This window comes from Myxine glutinosa, chromosome 4 (assembly GCF_964187855.1).
Source record: "Myxine glutinosa chromosome 4, kmMyxGlut1.1, whole genome shotgun sequence".
NCBI lineage: Eukaryota > Metazoa > Chordata > Myxini > Myxiniformes > Myxinidae > Myxine > Myxine glutinosa.
In genome coordinates, this window is record NC_136264.1 from 12,465,867 (window position 1) to 12,490,684 (window position 24,818).

Below are 24,818 nucleotides of genomic sequence, written 5' to 3' on the forward strand. Positions count from 1 at the left end.
CGATCATTGACTCACTCGTGCTCTTCCTTACCTCCCTCAAGTTATAGCTCAACTCCCGGAGCTCATTCACCATGCCCTGAGGATCTTTCTCTCCTCACTCTTAAGGGCATTTTGGGCATCTCAACACAACCACAACGTCGGCCACTTCCAAGCCAAACCAACTGAAATATGACGTAAACAATGTACCAAGCACACACACGATGTAAAACTCCCGATGGCATAGCCTGGATTAACAACAAAGAGCCGTCCAGGTTCGCAGTACTCCAGAGGCCTAGAATAGCACGTGGCGATTGGGTCACAGGCTTTAAAAGCCCTGGGGAGTGAAAATGTGAGTAGGCCTCAAGCCACGGCCTCGACTAGTGGATTGCAGGAAATATACTGCACGCAAGGCCATCAAACGAAAACAGACAAGTGCCGAGGAGGAAGTGCCTATTGAGATGAATGTAGGAATGACGACGCCTCAGGGAGGCCTCAACAATCGTCGTGGTCTGTCGTAAAATCGGATTTCTCATCGGAGGTGTGAGAAGGCCAGTGAGATGATCATCAATGGAGGATGGGGCTGCACAAGATCGAGCAATTCTTCTTCATCTATCTATAATGCCAGTAATCTCTGTCTGTGTGTATGCGACCGCTGTTTCTCGACAACTACCGGTCCGATATACTTGAAACTTGCCAGGTATATTGCTGGGGACCTGAGGATGTGCCTTTTCAAGGTTTCATATTAATCGGACAAGTAGTTACCGAGCTATGTCCAAAAAACGATTCAACCAATCAGAGAGCAGCGAGCTATCACGTGTGCCGAACGTGGCGAACAGACTCTGCCTCGGACGGCACATTTGAGAGCGTATTCATTTATTTCACGTTGGCAAACTATGTTGCCGTTAAACGATGTTTTAAAACTAATTAAAACTATTTTGCGATTCATCGTAACTGCGATATGCGACCTTCCGGAGCTCCTGTGAGAGCGTGCGCCATTACGGATAGTAATTCAATTAAAAACATAAAAACATTGTCCCAATTCAAGGTTTCATATTAATCGGAGAAGTAGTTACCGAGCTATGGCGATTTCTTTACCAAACTCCGCAAGCCGTTCGCTTTGGACCAAACCATTTCATGTAAATAGAGGGGGGGGATTGTCACCGTACTCGCAAGCCGTTCGCTTTGGACCAAACCATTTCATGTAAATAGAGGGGGGGGGGATATAATTTTAGATATAGATATAGTACGGGCATGCCCTAGTCTCCTTTAATGGTCACAGTTATTCCCACGTTCTCGTGGGGTTGGCCAGGGGAAGCTTGGCCCAGGTCTTTCATGAATCGGCTGATCAGGGCTGATGTTCTAACAAGGTTAGGGCAGGAATTTCGAATTTGGCCAAGGTGCCGGCAATAGCTCACCTATTCTTCGTAAAGGACACCGGAGGATCTTTACTGTCCACAAACTAACGCCAGCAGACAGGACGCCCATTTAACGTCCATCTGAGGGACAGCACACACATTGATGAATCACTCTGCTTGTGAAACACTGAGATCACAGTTTATAGCTGGGCCGGGATTCCATCGCAGGCCAGACAGCTTGGAGGCGAGCGTGCGTATCTCTGGGCCATCCTGCCAGCCCACACAATATCTAGCACTCAGGGGTTCAATTGTCATACGCACTCACGCTCTATATTGTGCTCAACCGCCATCTCGTATATTCATCACAAGATATTAGTCTATGCAAATATGGTCACGTATTGAGGCCCAAACAAGTATTGAGGCCCAAACAAGTATTGAGGGCCAAACAAGTATAGAGAGCCAAACAAGTATTGAGGGCCAAACAAGTATAGAGAGCCAAACAAGTATTGAGGGCCAAACAAGTATAGAGAGCCAAACAAGTATTGAGGGCCAAACAAGTATTGAGGACCAAACAAGTATTGAGGACCAAACAAGTATTGAGGCCCAAACAAGTATTGAGGCCCAAACAAGTATTGAGGGCCAAACAAGTATTGAGGGCCAAACAAGTATTTTTGCCCAAACAAGTATTGAGGGCCAAACAAGTATTGAGGGCCAAACAAGTATTGAGGCCCAAACAAGTATTGAGGGCCAAACAAGTATAGAGAGCCAAACAAGTATTGAGGGCCAAACAAGTATTGAGGGCCAAACAAGTATTGAGGGCCAAACAAGTATTGAGGGCCAAACAAGTATAGAGAGCCAAACAAGTATTGAGGGCCAAACAAGTATTTTTGCCCAAACAAGTATTGAGGGCCAAACAAGTATTGAGGGCCAAACAAGTATTGAGGGCCAAACAAGTATTGAGAGCCAAACAAGTATAGAGAGCCAAACAAGTATAGAGAGCCAGACAAGTATTGAGGGCCAAACAAGTATTGAGGGCCAAACAAGTATTGAGGGCCAAACAATTATTTTTGCCCAAACAAGTGTTGATGGCCAAACAAGTATCGAGGGCCAAAAAAGTATAGAGAGCCAAACAAGTATTGAGGACCAAACAAGTATTGAGGGCCAAACAAGTATTGAGGGCCAAACAAGTATTGAGGGCCAAACAAGTATAGAGAGCCAAACAAGTATTGAGGGCCAAACAAGTATTGATGCCCAAACAAGTGTTTATGGCCAAACAAGTATTGATGGCCAAACAAGTATAGAGAGCCAAACAAGTATTGAGGACCAAACAAGTATAGAGAGCCAAACAAGTATTGATGCCCAAGCAAGTGTTGATGGCCAAACAAGTATTGAGGGCCAAACAAGTATTTTTGGCCAAACAAGTATTTTTGGCCAAACAAGTATAGAGAGCCAAACAAGTATTGAGGACCAAACAAGTATAGAGAGCCAAACAAGTATTGATGCCCAAGCAAGTGTTGATGGCCAAGCAAGTGTTGATGGCCAAACAAGTATTGAGGGCCAAACAATTATTTTTGCCCAAACAAGTGTTGATGGCCAAACAAGTATTGAGGGCCAAACAAGTATTGAGGACCAAACAAGTATTGAGGGCCAAACAAGTATTGAGGACCAAACAAGTATTGAGGGCCAAACAAGTATTGAGGGCCAAACAAGTATTGAGGACCAAACAAGTATTGAGGGCCAAACAAGTATTGAGGGCCAAACAAGTATTGAGGACCAAACAAGTATTGAGGGCCAAACAAGTATTGAGGACCAAACAAGTATTGAGGGCCAAACAAGTATTGAGGGCCAAACAAGTATTGAGGACCAAACAAGTATTGAGGGCCAAACAAGTATTGAGGGCCAAACAACTATAGATGCCTCAACAAGTATAGAGGCCTCAACAAGTATCGGGGTACCAATAAATATAATAGTTAGAGCAATGCCTTTCTGTTTGATGTCCATCTTTCACTGAATCTCAACTCCATTGCCTGCATTTTAGGGCGATTCGCACGGTCACTTTGTTATTAACAAACAACATGGAAGAAGGAGAGTTTGACTCAAATCTAGTCTTTAAAGATTTAAAACAAAGGAAAATATAATTTAATTACCCTCATAGCCCAGTCAAGATTTTCTTTTTCCCAATCTTTTTTGTTTTTAAGGAAGAATATCCGCTACATCTATAATGTTCAAAACCACAAATACAGACGTAAAAAACGTAAAAAAAGCATATTTGAGATATAATCATGATAAGCTGTGCACTCATCTTCTTCAATCATCGCTGTAGTACTAGTAGTGTAGTATTGAAGGAGCTGGGGCACCCACGTCGATCGGAAGAATGGACGCGACAAAAAGCTGGAATTCATCCGAGTTGCTTTAATCAAACCAAACACTCAGGCACTCTGAAAAGCCCGTTTATCGGGCAGCAATATATATACATATTATCCCGGAGCGTTTGCCCAGGAAAGGCGAGAGGGGGCATGGCCCAGCGTCCTGGCTGCGGCCTGGCAAGTTGAGGGCGAGCCTGCCCGGGCATGCCCGGGCGTCCCGACCGAGGCCTGGCAAGTTGAGCGCGGGCCTGCCCGGGCGTCCTGGACGAGCCCGGCATGGTGATCGCTCCGCGTCCTTGATAGGTGCAAGGCGATTGTGAAAACCCAGCGGTAGCCGCTACACACGTCCCCCCAGAATCGACTTGCACCGGCAGGGTCAATTTGAGGGGGGTCCTGATGACCCGGCCGAAGCGACCCCTGGCGGGTCGTGGGAGGGGGTCCGGTGTGGTGGTGGGCGGTCGAGTGGGGGGCACCGTGGACGGGGGGCGGCCTCGCCGCGGCGGAAGGGCCACCCGTGGTGGGTGGTCGACGTCCACGTGCGCCGGCTTGAGGCGGTCCACCGCAATCCGGTCCGACCTGCCGCCGATGTCAATGACGAACGACTTGTCGTCCCGTCGCAGCACCCGGAAGGGCCCGTCGTACGGCGGCCGGAGTGGCCCCCGATGTGCGTCGTGACGCACAAAAACATACTCCGCTGTGCGAAGTGCTGGGGGGACATAGGACTGGGGGTCACCGTGGTGGGATGTTGGCACGGGGACAAACCGTCGGGCGGCCTCCTGGAGGTCCGAGCGCTGGTGAGCTGCGGACCAGGGACTGGTAGCGTCGGGCACAAATTCGCCCGGGACGCGTAGCGCCTGGCCATAGACCAGCTCAGCGGTGGATGCCTGGAGGTCCTCCTTGGGGGCCGTGCGGAGGCCCAAAAGGACCCACGGCAGCCGGTCGGCCCAACCGCCGTCTTGAAGGCCGGCCATGAGCGCGGCCTTCATGGAGCGGTGGAATCGCTCGCACAACCCGTTTGCTTGGGGGTGGTAGGCCGTAGTACGGTGGAGCTTGACCCCCAGGTTGCGGGCGACCGCGCCCCACAGCTCGGAGGTGAACTGTGGTCCGCGGTCTGACGAGATGTCCGCCGGTGCGCCGAAACGGGCGACCCAGGTGGCGATGAAAGCCTGCACCACGTCGGCGGTGGTGGTGGAGACGAGGGGAACGGCCTCCGGCCACCTGGTGGTCCTGTCCACCATGGTGAGCAGGTGTGTGAACCCCTGTGACGGGGGGAGGGGGCCCACCAGATCCACGTTGACGTGGTCGAAACGTCGTTCGGGCACGGTGAAAGGTGCCAGCGGGGCCTGGGTGTGTCGGTGGACCTTGGCCTGTTGGCAGGCTGTGCAGGTGCTGGTCCAATCGCGGACGTCCCGTCGAAGGCTGTGCCAGACGAATCGCGCCGACACCAGCTTCTGGGAAGCTTTCCGGCCCAGGTGGGAAAGGCCGTGGAGGGAGGCGAAGATGCGGCGTTGCCAGGTAACGGGCACGATGGGGCGAGGCTGGCCTTGGGAGACGTCGCAGAGCAGGACAGTGTCCACGAAGGGGATGTCGGCCAGGCGGAGGCCCGTGTCCGCCACCCGGAGGGCTTGCACCGTGGTGTCGGTGGTTTGGTCCGCCGCCATAAGCGCGAAGTCCACGCCGAGGTGGACCGCGTTCGCGCTGGCCCGAGAAAGACAGTCGGCCACGGCGTTGTTTTTGCCGGCGACGTGCCGGAGGTCCGTGGTAAACTCCGACACGGCGGAGAGGTGGCGCTGTTGGCGGGCCGACCATGGCTCCGTGACCTTGGCCATTGCGTAAACCAACGGCTTGTGGTCGACGAACGCCGTGAAGGGTCGGCCCTCCAGGAGGTGGCGGAAATGGCGAACGGCCAGGTGTAGACCGAGGAGCTCACGGTCAAACGTGCTGTATTTGAGCTCGTTCGGCCGGAGCTGCCGGCTGAAAAAAGCGAGTGGCTGCCAAACCCCGTTCACCCATTGCTCATGCACGGCGCCCACCGCGTCGTCGGAGGCATCCGTGGTGAGGGCGATGGGAGCGTTGAGCACCGGGTGAGCGAGCAGTGTTGCGTCGGCGAGGGCCCGCTTTGAGCTTTGGAAGGCCGCGTCCATTGCTGCAGACCAGACGATGTCGTGCTTGGCCGGCTTGCCCCGGAGGGCTTCATAGAGGGGCCGCATGAGTTGAGCAGCACGGGGCATGAAGCGGTGATAGAAATTCACCATGCCCAGGAATTCCTGCATGGCCTTTATGGAGCGGGGACGCGGAAACATGGTGATGGCCTCGACCTTGGTTGGCAGTGGCACGGCCCCGGTCTTGGTGATGTGGTGGCCCAAAAAATCAACGGCCATCGTGCCGAAGTGGCATTTGGCCGGGTTGACGATGAGGCCGTGCTCGCTGAGGCGCCCGAACAGTGTTCGGAGGTGGAGGAGGTGCTCGGCCCGGGACGTGCTGGCGACGAGGATGTCGTCCAGGTAAACGAAGAGGAACGGCAGGTCACGCAGCACGCCGTCCATCAAGCGCTGGAACGCCTGAGCTGCGTTCTTGAGGCCAAACGGCATCCGTAGGCATTCGAATAAGCCGAACGGCGTGATGACGGCCGTTTTAGGGACGTCGGCCACCCTGACAGGTACCTGGTGATATCCCCGTATGAGATCGATTTTCGAAAAAATGACCCGTCCCGCCAGACGGGCGGAGAAGTCTTGGATATGCGGGATCGGGTACCTGTCGGGGGTGGTAGCGTCATTGAGACGGCGGTAGTCGCCACACGGGCGCCATCCACCCCCCGGCTTTGGCACGATGTGCAGTGGCGAGGCCCACGCGCTATCGGAGCGCCGCACGATGCCGAGGTGCTCCAACGCATCGAATTCGGCCTTCGCCACGGCGAGCTTGGCTGGGTCGAAGCGGCGGGCCCTGGCGTAGACCGGCGGGCCCGTTGTTGGTATGTGGTGCTCGATCCCATGCCGTACTGCGACGGCCGAAAACGTCGGCCGCGTGAGGGCCGGGAACTCCGTGAGCAGGCGAGCAAACTCGTTCGCCGCCGGGACGGCGCATGCCAGCTCGGTCGGCGCGGAGCTGCTCAATGTGCATACCAGGGAGCTGAAGGTTTCGGCGTTGATTAAACGACGCCGTTGGACGTCCACCAGCAGTCCGTGTGCGCAGAGGAAGTCGGCGCCTAGCAGAGCCATGGGCACGTTTGCGGTTACAAACGTCCAAGCAAAGCGTTGGCCGCCGAAGCAGAGGGTGACGTTGCGCGGGCCGAAGGTGCGGATGGTCGATCCGTTGGCCGCAACCAAGGAGGGGCCGCAAACCGCGGACTGCCTGTCCTGGTCAGAGGCGGGTATGACGCTCAGTTGGGCGCCGGTGTCGCACAGGAAGCGCCGTCTGGACGCTTTATCCGTGATGAACAGTAAGTTGCCCGTGTGGCCGGCGCTCATGGCTGGTAATGAACGCCGGCCCGGCCGTTTCCCGGCCTGCCGAAGGTGCACGGGGGTCGGCATGTCCGGGCCTTCTGTCCGAACCTGGCATGATAGTAACACCACGCTTGGTCAGGTGGAGGCCCCGGTCGTCGTGCTGGAGGTGGTCGGCTCGGTGTAGCGGCCGCCAATTGCGTCGGCAGTTCGGTCGTCGACCGTGCCGGGTGCTCGGGCGCCATGGGTGTTGCGTCGGACGGCGGTGGGTCCCATGTCGCCGCTGCGATGCGCTGACCTGCGGCGGAGATCTTGTCGGCTTCTCTGGCAAGGGCCCGGGGATCTGTGATCGTCGTGCTTGCCAGGGCGAGGCGTACCGGGTTAGGCAGCTGACAGAGGAACAGCTCCCGGAACAGGAATGCCGGAGAGTGCTCGCCGAGCAGTGAAAGCATGTAGTCCATTCGCTCGGAAGGGCGCGTGTCGCCGAGCTCGGGCAGGTCGAGCAGGCGCCGTGCGCGTTCCGCCGATGGGAGGGCGAAAGCGTCGAGGAGAAGCTTCTTAATCGCGCCGTATTTGTCAGCGGCTGGCGGGCTGTCGAGGAGGCTCAGGGCGCGGGCCGCGGTGGCTGAACCGAGCGCTGCTACCACATGGTGGAAGCGGGTGTCGTCGGCCGTGATGCCTCGCAGGGCGAACAGGGAATCCGCCTGTGCGAACCAAACCGCCGCGTGAGCCTCCCAGAAGGTAGGCAGTTTAAGGGCGACTGCCGTGTCCATGTCGGTAGGTTACCAATGAAGGAGCTGGGGCTCCCACGTCGATCGGAAGAATGGACGCGACAAAAAGCTGGAATTCATCCGAGTTGCTTTAATCAAACCAAACACTCAGGCACTCTGAAAAGCCCGTTTATCGGGCAGCAATATATATACATATTATCCCGGAGCGTTTGCCCAGGAAAGGCGAGAGGGGGCGTGGCCCAGCGTCCTGGCTGCGGCCTGGCAAGTTGAGGGCGAGCCTGCCCGGGCGTCCTGGACGAGCCCGGCATGGTGATCGCTCCGCGTCCTTGATAGGTGCAAGGCGATTGTGAAAACCCAGCGGTAGCCGCTACAGTATCATAAGTGGGCAGTGGCCATGGCGGCGTAGTGTCTGTCTGCACTTTTCTCGTTTCCAAAATAAAATGTATTGCAATAAAAAAAATTGGGGAGGCATGAGGGTTTAGTGAAAACCAAAAGGGGGTGTCATGCCAAAAAAAATGGCAACAAATGGTAAAGAATGTGGTATTAATTTAATAAAAAATATATTAAATATTAGGGATATTAATTATTAATTAAATTAAAAACTCCAAAATAAATAAATAAATACATTAACTGTTTGATAGTACGTACTTCGCCATAACACATTGTGTAGGTTGTTTATAGAATGTGATATTAATTTAATAAATAAACTGTTTGATAGTACGTACCTCGCCATAACACATTGTGTAGGTTGTTTATAGAATGTGATATTAATTTAATAAATAAACTGTTTGATAGTACGTACCTCGCCATAACACATTGTGTAGGTTGTTTAAAGAATGTGATATTAATTTAATAAATAAACTGTTTGATAGTACGTACCTCGCCATAACACATTGTGTAGGTTGTTTATAGAATGTGATATTAATTTAATAAATAAACTGTTTGATAGTATGTACCTCGCCATAACACATTGTGTCGGTTGTTTAAAGAATGTGATATTAATTTAATAAATAAACTGTTTGATCGTACGTATCTTGCCATAACACATTGTGCAGGTTGTTTATAGAATGTGATATTAATTTAATAAATAAACTGTTTCATAGTACGTACCTCGCCATAACACATTGTGTAGGTTGTTTAAAGAATGTGATATTAATTTAATAAATAAACTGTTTGATAGTACGTACCTCACCATAACACATTGTGTAGGTTGTTTAAAGAATGTGATATTAATTTAATAAATAAACTGTTTGATAGTACGTACCTCGCCATAACACATTGTGTAGGTTGTTTATAGAATGTGATATTAATTTAATAAATAAACTGTTTGATAGTACGTACCTCGCCATAACACATTGTGTAGGTTGTTTAAAGAATGTGATATTAATTTAATAAATAAACTGTTTGATAGTACGTATCTTGCCATAACACATTGTGTCGGTTGTTTAAAGAATGTGATATTAATTTAATAAATAAACTGTTTGATAGTACGTATCTTGCCATAACACATTGTGTCGGTTGTTTATAGAATGTGATATTAATTTAATAAATAAACTGTTTGATAGTACGTACCTCGCCATAACACATTGTGTAGGTTGTTTATAGAATGTGATATTAATTTAATAAATAAACTGTTTGATAGTACGTACCTCGCCATAACACATTGTGTAGGTTGTTTATAGAATGTGATATTAATTTAATAAATAAACTGTTTGATAGTACGTACCTCACCATAACACATTGTGTAGGTTGTTTAAAGAATGTGATATTAATTTAATAAATAAACTGTTTGATAGTATGTACTTCGCCATAACACATTGTGTAGGTTGTTTATAGAATGTGATATTAATTTAATAAATAAACTGTTTGATAGTACGTATCTTGCCATAACACATTGTGTCGGTTGCTTAAAGAATGTGATATTAATTTAATAAATAAACTGTTTGATAGTACGTATCTTGCCATAACACATTGTGTCGGTTGTTTATAGAATGTGATATTAATTTAATAAATAAACTGTTTGATAGTACGTACCTCGCCATAACACATTGTGTAGGTTGTTTATAGAATGTGATATTAATTTAATAAATAAACTGTTTGATAGTACGTACCTCACCATAACACATTGTGTAGGTTGTTTATAGAATGTGATATTAATTTAATAAATAAACTGTTTGATAGTACGTACCTCGCCATAACACATTGTGTAGGTTGTTTATAGAATGTGATATTAATTTAATAAATAAACTGTTTGATAGTATGTACCTCGCCATAACACATTGTGTAGGTTGTTTATAGAATGTGATATTAATTTAATAAATAAACTGTTTGATAGTACGTACCTCACCATAACACATTGTGTAGGTTGTTTATAGAATGTGCATTGGATGACTTATGATTTTGTACCTGAATGCTGTTTCTGTCAGGCAAGGCCAGAGTGTTTACCCAATTTCCAGTGGAGGCTTTCGGCCACCGTACCCACCATCCCTTACTGTCAGTTCCACAGTTACCAGGTAAATGTACAACCCACTTACCTCATCTATATGGAAGAGGTCATGAGTTCCTGAGGCATGAAGGTGAATGCCTATTCTTGCAATTCGGGACTCCATGGGATCATGGGATGTTTGACTCCAAAAATAGATGTTTGCATTTCAAGTGAAACGAAAATCGTTTCACTAACTGAGAAATTGTATGGTAAATCCGATCATTATTTTTCACTTTACTTCATTCATCTATCTATAATTCCAGTAATCTCTGTACGTCTGTACGTTTGTTTGTTTGTCTGTGACCGCTGTTTCTCGACAACTACCGGTCCGATATACTTGAAACTTGCCAGGTATATTGCTGGGGACCCGAGGATGTGCCTTTTCAAGGTTTCATATTAATCGGACAATTACTTACCGAGCTATGTCCAAAAAACGATTCAACCAATCAGAGAGCAGCGAACGATCGCGTGTGCCGAACGTGGAGGACACACTCTGCCTCGGATGGCACATTTGAGAGCGTATTCATTTATTTCACGTTTGCAAACTATGTTGGCGTTAAACTATGTTTTAAAACTAATAAAACCGAATTTGCGATTCATTCGCTTTCCTGCGCGTTTGTGCACGCTATGGCGATTTCTTTACCAAACTCCGGAAGCCGTTCGCTTTGGACCAAACCATTGCATGTAAATAGAGGGGGGGGATTGTCACCGTACTCGCAAGCCGTTCGCTTTGGACCAAACCATTTCATGTAAATAGAGGGGGGGGGGGGGATATAATTTTAGATATAGATATAGTACGGGCAATGCCCTAGTAAATGAAAAAGGAGAATAGTACACCATCAAGCAGGAAATTGAACTTTCGTGAATTTCCCAGGAATTTTTGTTGGAGGCAGCCATATTGTGATTCTGATTCATTGACTGTGACTGGCCAAAACGAATATGTGACCTCACATGTTCAGACTGGCCCACACAAACACGTTTATGAAATCACATGTGCTTCACCACATTAGGTTTTGACTGATGAAGCAGCAACCCCTGTTCAACATTTCCATTTGGATCAACAGCTCATAATGCTGGGATCCCAGTTCAAAATGCCACGCATACTGCTTGATGTGGCCATTGCCTTCCGATGCCTCTATAATCCTTGTCGAAGTGCACTGATGTCTACCAATGTCCTAAATGTGCAATATGTGCAAGCCCTTCCCCGAGTCTGAAATTATATCACTGTGAAAAAAAACTGAATCCCAAGTTGCCCCAATCTGTCTACAAATGACCAGGTGGACTCCAGAAGAACCACCTTTAGAGGCCATTTTCCTTGCGGAGTGGGGGTTGGCCTTTTTGGGGCACCGTGGTCCCCTTTTTGAAGCAATGTTTTATAGCCGGATGCCCTTCCTGCCGCCAACCCTGTTAGTCGCTCTTTTGCGACACACAGGAAATTACCAGTGAGCTGGTACTCAATTTGCCGACCTCGGAAGGATGACGGGCTGAGTCAACCCCCCTGGCGTTAATTCAGCGATCGACCGGGATTCGAACCCAGGATCGTAGGATCCCAAGCCGGCACCCTAACCGCTAAGCCAACACCAGGCTTGGACTCCAGAAGCTGACACACACAAAAAAAAAAAAAAATTGTACTTTCATTATCAGGTCGTTGTTAATGGTATAGAACAGTGGCTTTCACACTGTGGGGCATGCCCCCATTGTGAAGCGTGATGCGAGTGCAGGGTGGGGGAAAAGGGGGTTGAGCCCATGTGAAAAAAAAAATCTTTTTAATGTCTAATTCGACTTAAATATTCAAAAATTGACTAATTAAACTAGACATTTCTACGAACACCAACGTCCTCCGCCTTGCAGTATGGATTTCTCAACTAAAAACAACTAAACAGTAGAAGCTTGGTTTCCCTTGCCTTGGTGGTGGGAAGAGGATATTGGAATCATCGTTGGTATAGCGAAAAATCCGCGTCAGCATCTCCCGTGCAATTCGCTTTGCTGGATTAACTTTTTCACGATGTAAAGCCGGTGGGACCTACTCGCAGATCTTCCCACCTGGACCTAAAGCCGGAAGGAGCTGTGCACTCATATTCTTCAATCATCTCTGTAGTAGTGTGGTATCAATAGTGGGCAGTGGCCATGGCGGCATAGTGGGGTTGGTGAAAATCAAAAGGGGTCTGTCGTGCCAAAAACTTTGGGAACCACTGGTATAGAATGTGATATTAATTTAATATATAGTACATTAGTAATTATTTTAATAACATTTGGTAAGTCCAAACATCCTCACTGAAGAACAGCATGCTTCATGACTAACTCATCATGCTGGCACCACATCACCATGACAGTTTTACAATGTATTCACTACATCGAGCCCTGGTTATCAAACCACTAAGCTGTACTGCCACCTTAATTACTATCCCACACTGATTAACAATATGTAACAAGCAACTGAGACACAAGCATAATTCCACTTTCTCATCTTTTCCAGGTTTCCCCCACACATTGTCCCCCATTCCCACCCACTCCATGCCACCAGCATTCCACATCCTGCTATTGTCAGCAACAAGGAGCCAATGGGGTGAGTACCCAGGTAATGATTGTCTTACCTGGTGCTGAATCGTAATAACGTATTATAAGGTGGTCGAAATCTCGTCAATCTGAATATTGTATACAATTTTCAATAGGAATCGCTCGATAATGTTTCAGAGACAACATTTGAATGAACACCGTGCAGTCATGTACATGCCAAAGACAGGTGTGTTTGACTCGTGGGAATGCCGATACCTGTTTGGACTTTATCCCAAGAAGCAAACTTACCTGCATTTGGTGGACAACTACTCCAGCATGCAAAAATCAGTGTTGTCAGAAGGGTGTGGGCTCTCTACCAGACACATGGTGGTCCTTCAAAACAACTTGATGGAGGTCAGGCAAGGTAAAACACCGCACAGAAGGATCAATGTCAGGTGATCACACACCTTTGGATCATTTGATGAAGCGCTGCAACAGAGCCTTCAAAATTCAACAAAGATGTAAGTGTCCATGTAGACTATAAGAAATAGACTCCATGAAGCTGCTATACAGTATGTTGCTGGTGTAGACTACAAATGAATATCTTCCTGATTGATGCACACCATGGATGATGTCGATTTTATTTTGTGTACAAAATCTAGGCTCTTGGAGCAAAATAACAGCAGATAGGAGGGTAACCTACTAACATCTGGATGGTGGGGAAACAGCCAGCAACAAACATGCAGGTAGATGACCAATCAAGAAAAAATGAGAGAGAGAAATAAATATAGTACCTCGTAATTTGGGTAGTAATAAGGGAGGGTTAACAGGAATGGAAAAGACCACAGGTAGGGGTGGAATGTGAAATGAGACGGTAGCGTACCGCCTTCTTGAAGCCCTGGAGGAAAGACGGTGATCGTATACTGACTCAGACAGGTGGTTCCACAGGTGCAATAAAGGGAAGCAAGCCTTACACCTCTGATTATTTATGAGAGGTATGAATGATATTGAGAGCTTCAAATTCCACAGCAATTAGGAGTGAGAGGTATGAAGTGGGAGGGGGGTGGGGTGAGGTGTGGTGGGTTCCCTCTACCCATAATAGGAGAGAACTGCTCTTGAGATTTTGATGATTATCAAGACCAATCGTCATCATTACCATTAATATGCAGCACATGGCTGTGGTTTAACATCGGTTCTTTCAGGGGTGTGACGGTGCTACTGATGCCATTCCCCTGTAGGTTAGAGCAGGAATTTTGGAATTTAGCCAATTCAGGGTGTAGGCAATCATCTCGACTAGTCTATCAAGATCAATGGTCTCATTTATCTTACTATAATTCACCAAATGTCCGTCCGTCTGTCTGTCTGCCCGTCCGTTCGAAGGTACCGCAAAAACGGCTAAACCGATCGCAACGATATTTTGGGTGGTTAATCCTGGGATCTCCTGGAGTAAAATAGGGTATATTATTTTTCCAATTTCAGCTTTGGCCTCCAGCATTTTCAGGTTTGGACTCCCGCATAACGTTATTTTCCCGGGTGCTGCACAAACGGCTGCACCGATCGCTGCACATCTGCACCGATCGGACTCAGTGACCTTAGACAAAGACCTTTTATGAGGACATGGGTTGAATCCCTGCTTGAGAGAATGCCAACCCCTTCCCCGCCATCACGGTCGTCTCTCCAACTCACAATCCCACGAGATATGTGGAAAGGATGACCCAAAACCAATTATCTTCTTTTTGATTCGTATATAAACATCATTAAAAGTAAATAATGACCTCGGCCAAAGTTCAAACGACGTGAGTTAAATCTCTACATGAGAGAATTCCACATAGCTATTGGGGTGGTGTATACGCTAATAGATCGCTGTCTCTATCGATCTTGCCAACGCTGTAACACCTATCGGTTCAAAATCATTTTAACTGTTGAGTTGGTAGTTTTTACAATGAAGGAAACATTAACAATGTTGTTAAAAGTTTATTTCGTGATTAAATTTGTGATTGGAGTTATGTTGTTTGGAATGAAAAAAGAGATATCGAGTTCAAATAAATGGCGACATGCCGTGATGGTTTCTACTTTCTAAACGTGAACTTCGCGGATCGCCATATGCAGATTCTCCATGGACCCACGATCGATGTTTCTATACGTGAACGTACCCGTTTGTTTGCGAACGGGTACGTTTTTCATGGAAGTCCTTCACGAACTTGCTCTCCATGTCTGACGTGCAACTGATAGTGCTACAGGAATGTGGTATTTATTGGTTTCATGCTTTAGCATTCGCCGTATCTGCATTGCCTGTTTGCTCTTTTTGCCCCCACACCCTTCCTCCACCACTCTCTCTCTCCCTCTCTCTCTCCCCAACCCCTCTCTCTCTCCCACCCCGCTCTTTCTCCCCACCCCTCTCAGTCTCTCCCCCCTCTCTCTCTCTGCCACCCTTCTCTCTCTCCCCCACCCCTCTCTGTCTCTCCCCCACCCCTCTCTGTTTCTCTGCAACCTCTCTCCCCTCCACCCTCTCCCACTCCCCCCCCCCCCCCACTCTGTCCCTCCCTTCTCTCTACCCCACCCTTGTCTCTCCCCAACCCCTCTCTCTGCACAACCCATTTCCCCTCCCGTTCCCCTCCTCTCACCTCTCCCTCCCCATCCTCTTTCCTCTCCCTTCTTCCCTCCCTTCACCTCCGCATCCCCCATCCCTTCCGATCCTCCTCTCCCCCTTTCCTCACCCTTCACACTCCCCCTCCTCTGTCTCCTCCCTCCCTCTCCCCCCCACCCCCCGCATCTTAATATCCCCATCACGAAGCGACTCCGCGTTGCCCAGCAACGCCGGGTACCTTTGCTTGTATCAAATAAATATCCTTTTGTCCACAGTAATATTTTTCTCTTGTAGGTTTTCCTCTTGATGCTTTGCATTATATTTTAATTAAATCTATAAAATATCCCAAAGTGAATCAGCTTGATGAATGGGAAAGTCCTTATATGCTGAATAATGCAGTCACTGTGAGGTATTGAGGGTGGTTATCCCACAAACTGTAAACTTTAAAAATGGATACGAAGACTTATAAGGAACATATTAATATACCTTTCTTGAAGGATGGGGTGACCATTGCCTGCAAAAGATGATCTCATGTGTACCTTGTGTTTGTGTCTGACCAGAAAACCCAATGACTTGAACAAAAAGGATGGGGAGAAGAAACCACACATCAAGAAACCTCTTAATGCGTTTATGCTTTACATGAAGGAAATGAGGGCAAAGGTCAGATATCTAAAGTACATCGGAAGTTTCAAAGTCACATTATTTTCTTTAATTATGCCCATCACTCTTAGCCAATATGCATTACTTATATGTCATTGTGTACAAGCACATCCAACTGTACCAATCAAACTTTACTTGTGTACAAAATCGTAGTTACCCCAAGCACGTAGTGCAATGCGGCGTTAAGCAATTGCTTCACCTTGTCTGTCTGGCAATGAGAAACTACTGAACTGAAATTGAATTTAATATTTGGAACACGAATTTGAATACGAATCGGAGCACGAATCAGAGCACAAATCGAAACACAAATCAGAAACATGAATCAGAAACACGCATCACAACACAAATCGCAACTTGAATCGCAACACGTTTCGCAACACAAACTTTGGCAGAACAGAACACGAACAGCAGAACTTTGGCTCTGAATTTGGCAAATTGTTGAGTGTCATCCCCAGCGCACATGCACACAGTCTGTCTGTCTGTCTGTCTGTCAGTCAAACAAGATTGAAAATCATTCCAAAAAGGAAACCTACTGTTTTTAGTGACGTCATAAAGGACACAAAAAACAGGCATGAAGAACTAATTTATTGTGTTACATAAGGTGATGTAAAAAAAGGTGCATCAACGGCGGTAAACTTCCAATTCGATGGGGGGTATGGCAGCACCTGACGATACAAAAGATCTGTTTGGTTAGTGGATATTTTTCTCAAAGATCATTCCAAAATCGTCAGCATATCCGAGAAAAGTTGGTAGATGGTTCAGCTCCGAGCTGTTCCGTTTGACCCATTGACTTAGTTTGGTTACCATCTCACCTGGTATTCAAAGTTCACTAACAAGGCTAATATAGATCCTGCTCGGGAACGCAAAGCAGGAGTTGAAAAAGACCCTTCCCATATCCTTTATTCTCAAGACTGCACAGTGTAAGGTGTTCTATAAAAAGAAGTTTTTGTCTGATGCTTGCCTAGGCATTGTAAGGTTCTTATTTGTTAGGCCTTGGTACTAAAAGACTTTGTCCAAAAGGATTTCTTCATAGAACAATTAATTCGCTTGAAGGCAAGACCCTGTAATGGTAAGAACTCACCTTGTGATATTATTGGGAATTTGAATAAACAAATATATGGATATTTAGTCACAGGCAGTCATTGGCGGATCATTTTAATACCCTTTTTGGGCCCTGGTCCATCGTAGACTACTAACAATATCACCAATCTGTATATGGGTCTGCTGTCTGAAAGACTCAGTTGTTCTGTGAAGAAAACCCAACCCCTCCATCATAACGACAATGGTATCAATGTAATGACAACTCTGTTGGTTACCTGTTGCTAACACCTTTCTGTGATCACAGGTGGTGGCAGAGTGTACGCTGAAAGAAAGCGCCGCCATCAACCAGATCCTGGGACGAAGAGTGGGTTTGCTGCTCGAGTAACTTTATTGTGAAGTATTTTATTTAAAGTATAATAGTTTCACAATTTATACAATCTTCATACCTTGGGGAATTTTGGGTGGCACTGCCTTTTCACAGGTAATATTTTAGGGCACATCCCAAGTTGCCATCAAGGTATTAATTAAGTCAGCAAACGTTGATCACAAACTATTTTGAAAGTTGTTCTGTTGAGCCTATAAAGTATAATAAGTTAAATGCTTCTGCCTCAATAATTGTGAATGAATTATATTCTCAACAACAACAGTGTATGGTACTTTAAGAATTTTTTTTTTTGGCTTTTTGCAACATCAGCTATTTCAACTTGTGGTTGCAACTCTTCGTGAGGTGGGGTTTACAGGGAGGGAAAGTGAGAAAGCGAAATAAGCTTACAAGATATTTTACACAAGATCAAGAGTCATGGGAGAATGAGGTGTCGGAGGGTAAAAGGGCAACAACAGAATGTGGGAAAGGGGGCACAATCGGACATAACAAGCAAGGGAATAAATTTTGAGGAAATTAATAGAGAGAGGAAGGAAGGAAACATAGTAACCTTCAAGTAAGGGGGTTGGATTGGTGGGGTTATGAGGGTAGAAAAGATCACATGAGAAAGGATGCGAGATGATATGAGAGGGTGCTCCTCCTCCTTGAGGCCCCAGGAGCAATATTTAGGTCTTTCCACAGATTCTCAATGGGATTCAGGTATGGGCTTTGGCTGGGCCACACGAGGACTTTCACGTTCTTGGTCTGAAGCTATTTCAGTCTTGCTTTGGCCGTCGGCTTGGGGTCATTGTCTTGTTGGAATGTAAATCTTCACCGCAGTTGAATGTCTTTTGCCCTCTGTAGCAGGTTCTCCTCAAGATTTTGCCTGCATTTGGATTAAGATTCATTGTTCCCTCTATCCTTCCAAGTCTCCCAGTCCCTGCCGCTGAAAAACATTCCCATAGCATGATGCTGCCACTACCATGCTTCATGGTAGGGATGGTGTTAGGTGGGTGATGAGCTGTGCTCGGTTTCCTCCAGACACAGCGCTTTGCATTCAGGCCAAAGAGTTCAATTTTTGTCTAATCAGATCACAGAGTCTTTTGCCTAATGCTCTCAAAGTCTTTCGCACGCCTTTTTGCAAACTCCAGGCATGCTGTCATGTGCCTTTTTCTCAGAAGTGAGTACGATTGAACCCCCTCTGAAACACAGTTCTACAAATGGAAGAAAAGAGGAAAAAGAAAGAGTTCAGGTGTGCAGTAAGCTTGGGTTTTTAGAAGATTAACGAGGAGGAAGTTACTCAAAGAGCAAGTTAATCTTAGAAGAGCTGTGAAAGATCAAAGGAATCCAGACCAGAAGAGAGGCCACCGACCTACCTGCAATCTGAGAGTGCTTCGGCCTTATCGCAGGATATTCCAATAATGTTGAGAACTTTAGATTCCACAGAATCCAGGAGAGACATATATGATGCTGGGGTGACAATCCATAAGAGACAGCAGTACACCATTACGATATGAACAAAGAACTTGTAGGCTGAGTATTTCAGATCTTTCAAGGAATGACTTGGAATGATGGAGCGTTCCCAGTCTGCAGCTAGCTTTGGAAGCCACCTTTTACCTTACTGAACCTCTTCTAGTGACCATGAAAGAAGACAAGTGGAAGTGGATTTGTTTGACAGTCATTCCAGAGTGACAAGGTGAGAGAGACATGCATTTTCCTGTATTGAAAGACGTGTTCCATTTCTCAGAGCAGCTTCCGATTATCAAACCATGATCAATAATCAGGGAGTGATTGATGCATCTCCTGTCTGCACCTGTCGGTAGGATGGGGTACTGTGTACGTCACAACGTGGAGTCATTAGTACCAATAATTATCAGACTTGTTTTTATTTTTGCAAAGAAAGAGTTTTTTTGTAAAAACATGTTAACTCATGCTATCAATCGGATATGAGTGAGATTCATAGAGTTGATCAAATATACATCGATATGCAATGAACTTAAACATAGGAGGAGGCTATTTGGACCATCATGCCTGCTCTATATCAACACCACATTGATGTAATGTATCAGCTAGTTACTTCATATTACTGGGAGAGGGGCTTGAGAGTAGACAGTGGGGCAGGTACAGGAACATCACAAAAATTATTATTTTTGCTGAGGATTGCTGAGTGAGAAACACCAACAGCACATTCACTTTTTCAAGAGACCCTTCTAACAGATATGAGAATCACCACATATGTATAAAATGACCCATTGGCAGAAATAGTAGATCGGTTTAAAATGGAATTTGATAGGTATACAACAACAACAACAACAACAACAACATGCATTTTAAAGGCCATTTTCCCTGCTAGAGCGGGGGTTAGCCTTGCGGTCCCCATGACAATCTTCTCCATTTTGCCCTATTTTCTGCATCTCTCCTTGTTAACCCCCTTGCCCGCATTTCTTCTTCCACCATCTTTAGCCAAGTCTTTCTCGGTCTTCCCCGTCTTCTACTTCCTTCTACATTCATTTCCATCACTCTTCTCAACCAGTCACTTTCATCCTTCCTCAACACATGACCAAACCATCTCAACCTATTCCTCTTCACAGCATCCATCACAGGCTCTATTCCCATCATCTTTCGCAATTCATCATTTGTCTTCCTCTCTCTCAACGATACTCCGCACATCCGTCGAACCATTCGCATTTCCACCCTTTCCAACCTTCGTTGCTGCTCTATGTTCATTACCCATGTCTCGCTCCCATAAATCATAACACTTCTCACACATGCAGCATACACCTTTCCCTTCAGCTTCAACGACACTCCCCTCATCATCAGCACGCCACTCAATTCCCGGAACTTCTTCCATGCACATCTCACTCGAACAACCGTTGCCGAGTCTGATCCACCTTCTCCATTCAGCATGTCTCCGAGGTAGCAAAATGTTTTCACACCTTCCAGCTTCACGCCGTCTCCAAGATCCAACTCAACATTTCCTCCATCTGCAGCTCCCTCTGTACACACCTTACATTTGAATGTAGCTGCCACACTGGTTAATGACCCTCTCAGACCACTACATTTTTGATGAACCCACTCAGCGCACATTGTACACTGAATGGAGTTCACTCCGACACCCTTCCTACACACAGCACAGGGCCACTTGCCAGTTCTTTCCACCTCACCACATGCTTTACCACTTGCCATCACCTTCGTCTTTCCGATATTCACCTTCAGACCTTTTGTCTCCATACATTCCTTCCACGTGTTCATCTTTTCCTTCAGTCCATCCATACTTTCCGCAATCAACACCAGATCATCTGCATACAACAACTCCCACGGTAAACCCTCCTTTACGTTCTGAGCCAGCACCTCCATCACAGCTACAAATAGTAGTGGACTTAGTACCGACCCCTGATGCACTCCCACCTTCACCTCAAACTCACCACTGTTCCCGTCCTTCGTCCTTACAGCTGTGGGCGCTCTTTTGTACATTGCCATCACTACTCTGATCAACCATTCCTCCACTCCTAACTTCCTCAATGCCCATGTCAATACTTTGCGTGGAACCCGAACGAATGCGAATGCGATCGATAGGTATCTAGAAGCATTTTGGTTAGAGTGATGCTTGGAAATTGGCAGGATTAATTGGGGGTATGGATGGGTGTTTGGGTACATGGGTAATGATTGCAATGTCTGGGAGAGGGTCTAGTGAAAAGATAAATGCACTGTCAGTGTTGTTCCTTTATCACCCTCCAACTGTCTTCATCCTCACCATCTCCCCCATCTCTAAACAAAAATTTCCAAAAATGAAGAATTTGTTTTCTTCACTCAAAGTAATAAAATTGTGTGTTTGTGTGTGTGTGTGTGTGTGTTTGTGTGTGTATTTGTGTATGTTTGTGCATGTTTTTGTTTGTGTATGTGTGTATGTTTGTGTTTGGGTGTGTGTGTGTGTGTGTGTGTGTGTGTGTGTGCGTGTGTATTTGTGGGTGTGTGTGTGTGTGTATTTGTGTGTGTGTTTGTGTGTCACCCTGGTAATATCCCTAACCCTAGCCTTAATTCTGTCCCGCTGTTCTCCAACTCCTCCTCCCTAAACTACCCACTCCTCCTCCCCAACATCCCCACTCCTCCTCCCCAACCTCACCACTCCTCCTCCTCCCCAACCTCCCCACTCCTCCTCCCCAACCTCCCCACTCCTCCTCCTTCCCCAAACTCACCACTCCTCCTCCTCCCAAACCTCACCACTCCTCCTCCTCCCAAACTTCTCCACTCCTCCCCAACCTCCCCACTCCTCCTCCCCAACTTCCCCCTTCCTCCACCCCAGAATATGTCCCAATGGATTGGATAAATGCGGTGTTGATGTGACTCAGGCATGATGGGCCAAATTGCCTCCTCTTGTGTCAAAGTCCTTGCATTTAACCTTATTTAATCTACTTGCCATTCCTGCTAATATCTATATGACACTCTATCCTCAATGGCTCGACGTACCAATATACGTATCACTCTCTGGGTTTCCTCAAACAGAGTATTTCAAGAAGCAATAGTGCTTTGACAAGAATAAGTCACTTAATGCTGACACATAACTTATATTGTTTACTTTTGTGGAAGTATTTGTATTTGCTTGTTCCTGTTTTTAATATATTTCCCTCTTATGCTACCCACCGTCCCAATACCAGTGGCATGCGCTCTCCCGCGAGGAGCAGGCCAAATACTACGAACTTGCCCGAAAAGAACGGCAGCTTCACATGCAGCTCTACCCAGGATGGTCTGCCCGAGATAATTACGTATGATCTGACTTCAGATTTCTGAATTCCAAACTCAGCTTTTTATCTCAAATAAGTTATTCTTAATATCAGTTTTAAGAATAAATAATGAGGAAGCAAATGGGAAATGATGAAAACATAAAGTTTCATTTTCTTTGCAATGGAGGAATGACAACTGTTGTCAATGTGCAAAATCCAAGTGACCATTGTACCCTATCCCTTTGGTTGGGCATCCATTCTAATTATCTTTCATTATATATATATATATAGCCTGGTGTTGCCTGGTGTTGGGTGTTGGGCTAGCGGCGAGGGTGCCAGCTTAGTATCCTGGGTTCGAATCCCGGTCGATCGCTGAATTAACGCCAGGGGGTTGACTCAGCCTGTCATTCCTTCCGAGGTCGGCTAATTGAGTACCAGTTCACTGGTAATTCCCTGCTTGTCGTAAAAGGCGACAAAAAGGGTTGGCGGCAGGAAGGGCATCCGGCTGTAAAACATTGCTTCAAAAAGGGGACCAAAAAACAACAACAACCACGGTCCCCGAAAAAGGCCAACCCCCGCTTTGCGGGGGAAAAATGGCCTCTAAAGGTGTTTTTTTTGGGGGGGTTTTAAAATATATATATATATATATATAACTGTGAGAAATAGTAGAAACTCCACAGTACGAGCAGGGTGTCTCATTTGTATAAAATAAATAATCGGGAGATTAAATAAGACGTGGACGTAGCTTCAGGACAGTCGATCTTTAATTTTCGACAAGCTTTCGACCAACAAAGGTCTTCTTCTTAGTCGTCCCCAAGTTCAGCGGAAGTATATATATATTGTCGTGTCAGACAGTCCGTTAACACAGACTGACAGAACCGGAAGTGTGGAACTATATTTGAATTTCCTGATTTCTTTGTTATTATTACTTTCTCCATAGATCACTCAAATAAAAGCCAAACTGGCGGTATTTTTGTGTGAAAGGCAGAAGGGGGGGATTAGGGAAGGGGGCCAATGGCCCTGTTTCCAGGGGAGATACAGCCATGGGGAGCACAACTTAAGGTTAGAGCATGGTCAGGATGCCTCATAGCAAGTTTGGTCTGGATCTGTCTGGCGGGTTTGAGAAGAAGGATTTTTAAATTTAATGCCAATATTTGGGCCAAAACCCCCATTTTACCCCCTTATAGGGGGCGAATCTGGATGGCGAGCACAACCCATGAGACCTTACTGTCCTGATGCATCGTATCGAATTTGGTCCATATCGGTCAGGTAGTTTGTGAGCAGTAGATGTTTTAGTCAAATGTTAACAGACGGATGTATGTATGTACGGACGGACGACTGGACATCGAAACCCTCTCACTCTATGAGTTTATTTCTGAGAAATAACCTAAAAGGATGAACCAATAAACGTTTGACAGACACAGAGGATAATGGGACATGCAATATTGTGTAAAAAAAAAAGAAGGCCTAACCCCGCTAATAGCACCAAATACCGAACTCTCACGAGGAACAAAGGGGCAGGTATGGTCTTGAGGCAGGCGGAAGTTGGTAGCATGTAGGTCGCCGTAGCACAGGGCGAAGTGCAGTTTGGTGATACGAGCAATACTATCTGGATGCGAGGGATTGTGGTGAGGTGTGAACTAAAACTGGAAAGGCAATGGCAAACCGGCCAGTGATAACCCTTGCCAATAAACTGCTTGGCAGCAGCGATGCTCTCTGGCAGAGCATAGTACATCAGAATCAGAACTTCTTTTTATGCCTTTGGACACAACTAATGTTGTAGACCTGCTGATTGGAGAGGTTCTGGGATAAGAGGGTTGAAGCCTTAATAATGGACAGTACCTCGCTGATAATCCAGTTGGCCATTTAATCAGTCAATTTATTGAATGAGTTGAAATTATTCTTCAGAGGGAAATAATCCCTCTCCCTCTCTTTTTCTCAAACAGGGAAAAAAGAAGAAGAGAAAAAGAGAAAAGCAACAACAGGATGTTGCTGGTACTCTCTCACTCTCTCACTCTCTCCCTCCCTCCTTCTCTCTCCCTTGCTCCCCCTCTCTGTCTCTCTCCATGCACCCGTCCACCAAGCCCGATCCCTCTCTCCCTCTCATCCACATTTAATTTCATGAAAGGGGCCATCCATATATTATATAACGCACAGGGGATGATGAAGTGAGGGTGGTTGGATCACTGGATCAGTGTTACAGAGCATGACACAGATTTTAAAAATTTCAGCATACAAGTTTTTTATGCTACATTATCATAAGTAGGCAACGAAGGCAAGCAGGCTTTGTGTTCAACATATCCCTCCTTATTCCAGCTCTGAAACTCACTTTGGCCTTTAGTTCTAGCTTTACTAACACAAAGCCTGTCTTATGCGAGAAAAATATTTTTCATGTAAATAATATTACTCTAATATTCATGGCGAATATTCATAAGCCTGAATTTTCCCCATGTTCTGCTTTCTTGGGGGAGCGGTTATCTCACGAAACGTCATGTGATATCATTGGAGGGGGATCTTTGGTTTAGTGCATTATGCAGCATTGTGGGAGACGGGGGAGCATGGGTGTCTATTAGGGTGCATAAAACGCCCCGTTTTT

The 24,818-nt window shown here is 46.4% G+C and overlaps 1 protein-coding gene across 1 annotated transcript in view; it reads left to right on the forward strand.

Moving 5' to 3' along the window:
- Positions 1 to 24,432, forward strand: part of LOC137425796 (transcription factor 7-like 2) — a gene marked incomplete at its 5' end in the record, with an annotated part of 109,202 nt that extends 84,770 nt beyond the window's left edge. The window contains 7 exons of the mRNA XM_078775180.1: positions 10,298 to 10,384; positions 12,833 to 12,922; positions 16,000 to 16,099; positions 17,445 to 17,504; positions 22,157 to 22,264; positions 24,169 to 24,217; positions 24,380 to 24,432. Coding sequence (XP_078631306.1) covers positions 10,298 to 10,384; positions 12,833 to 12,922; positions 16,000 to 16,099; positions 17,445 to 17,504; positions 22,157 to 22,264; positions 24,169 to 24,217; positions 24,380 to 24,432 — 547 coding nt within the window. The remainder of the gene's footprint in view (positions 1 to 10,297; positions 10,385 to 12,832; positions 12,923 to 15,999; positions 16,100 to 17,444; positions 17,505 to 22,156; positions 22,265 to 24,168; positions 24,218 to 24,379) is intronic.
- Between the last annotated feature and the right edge of the window lie 386 nt (positions 24,433 to 24,818).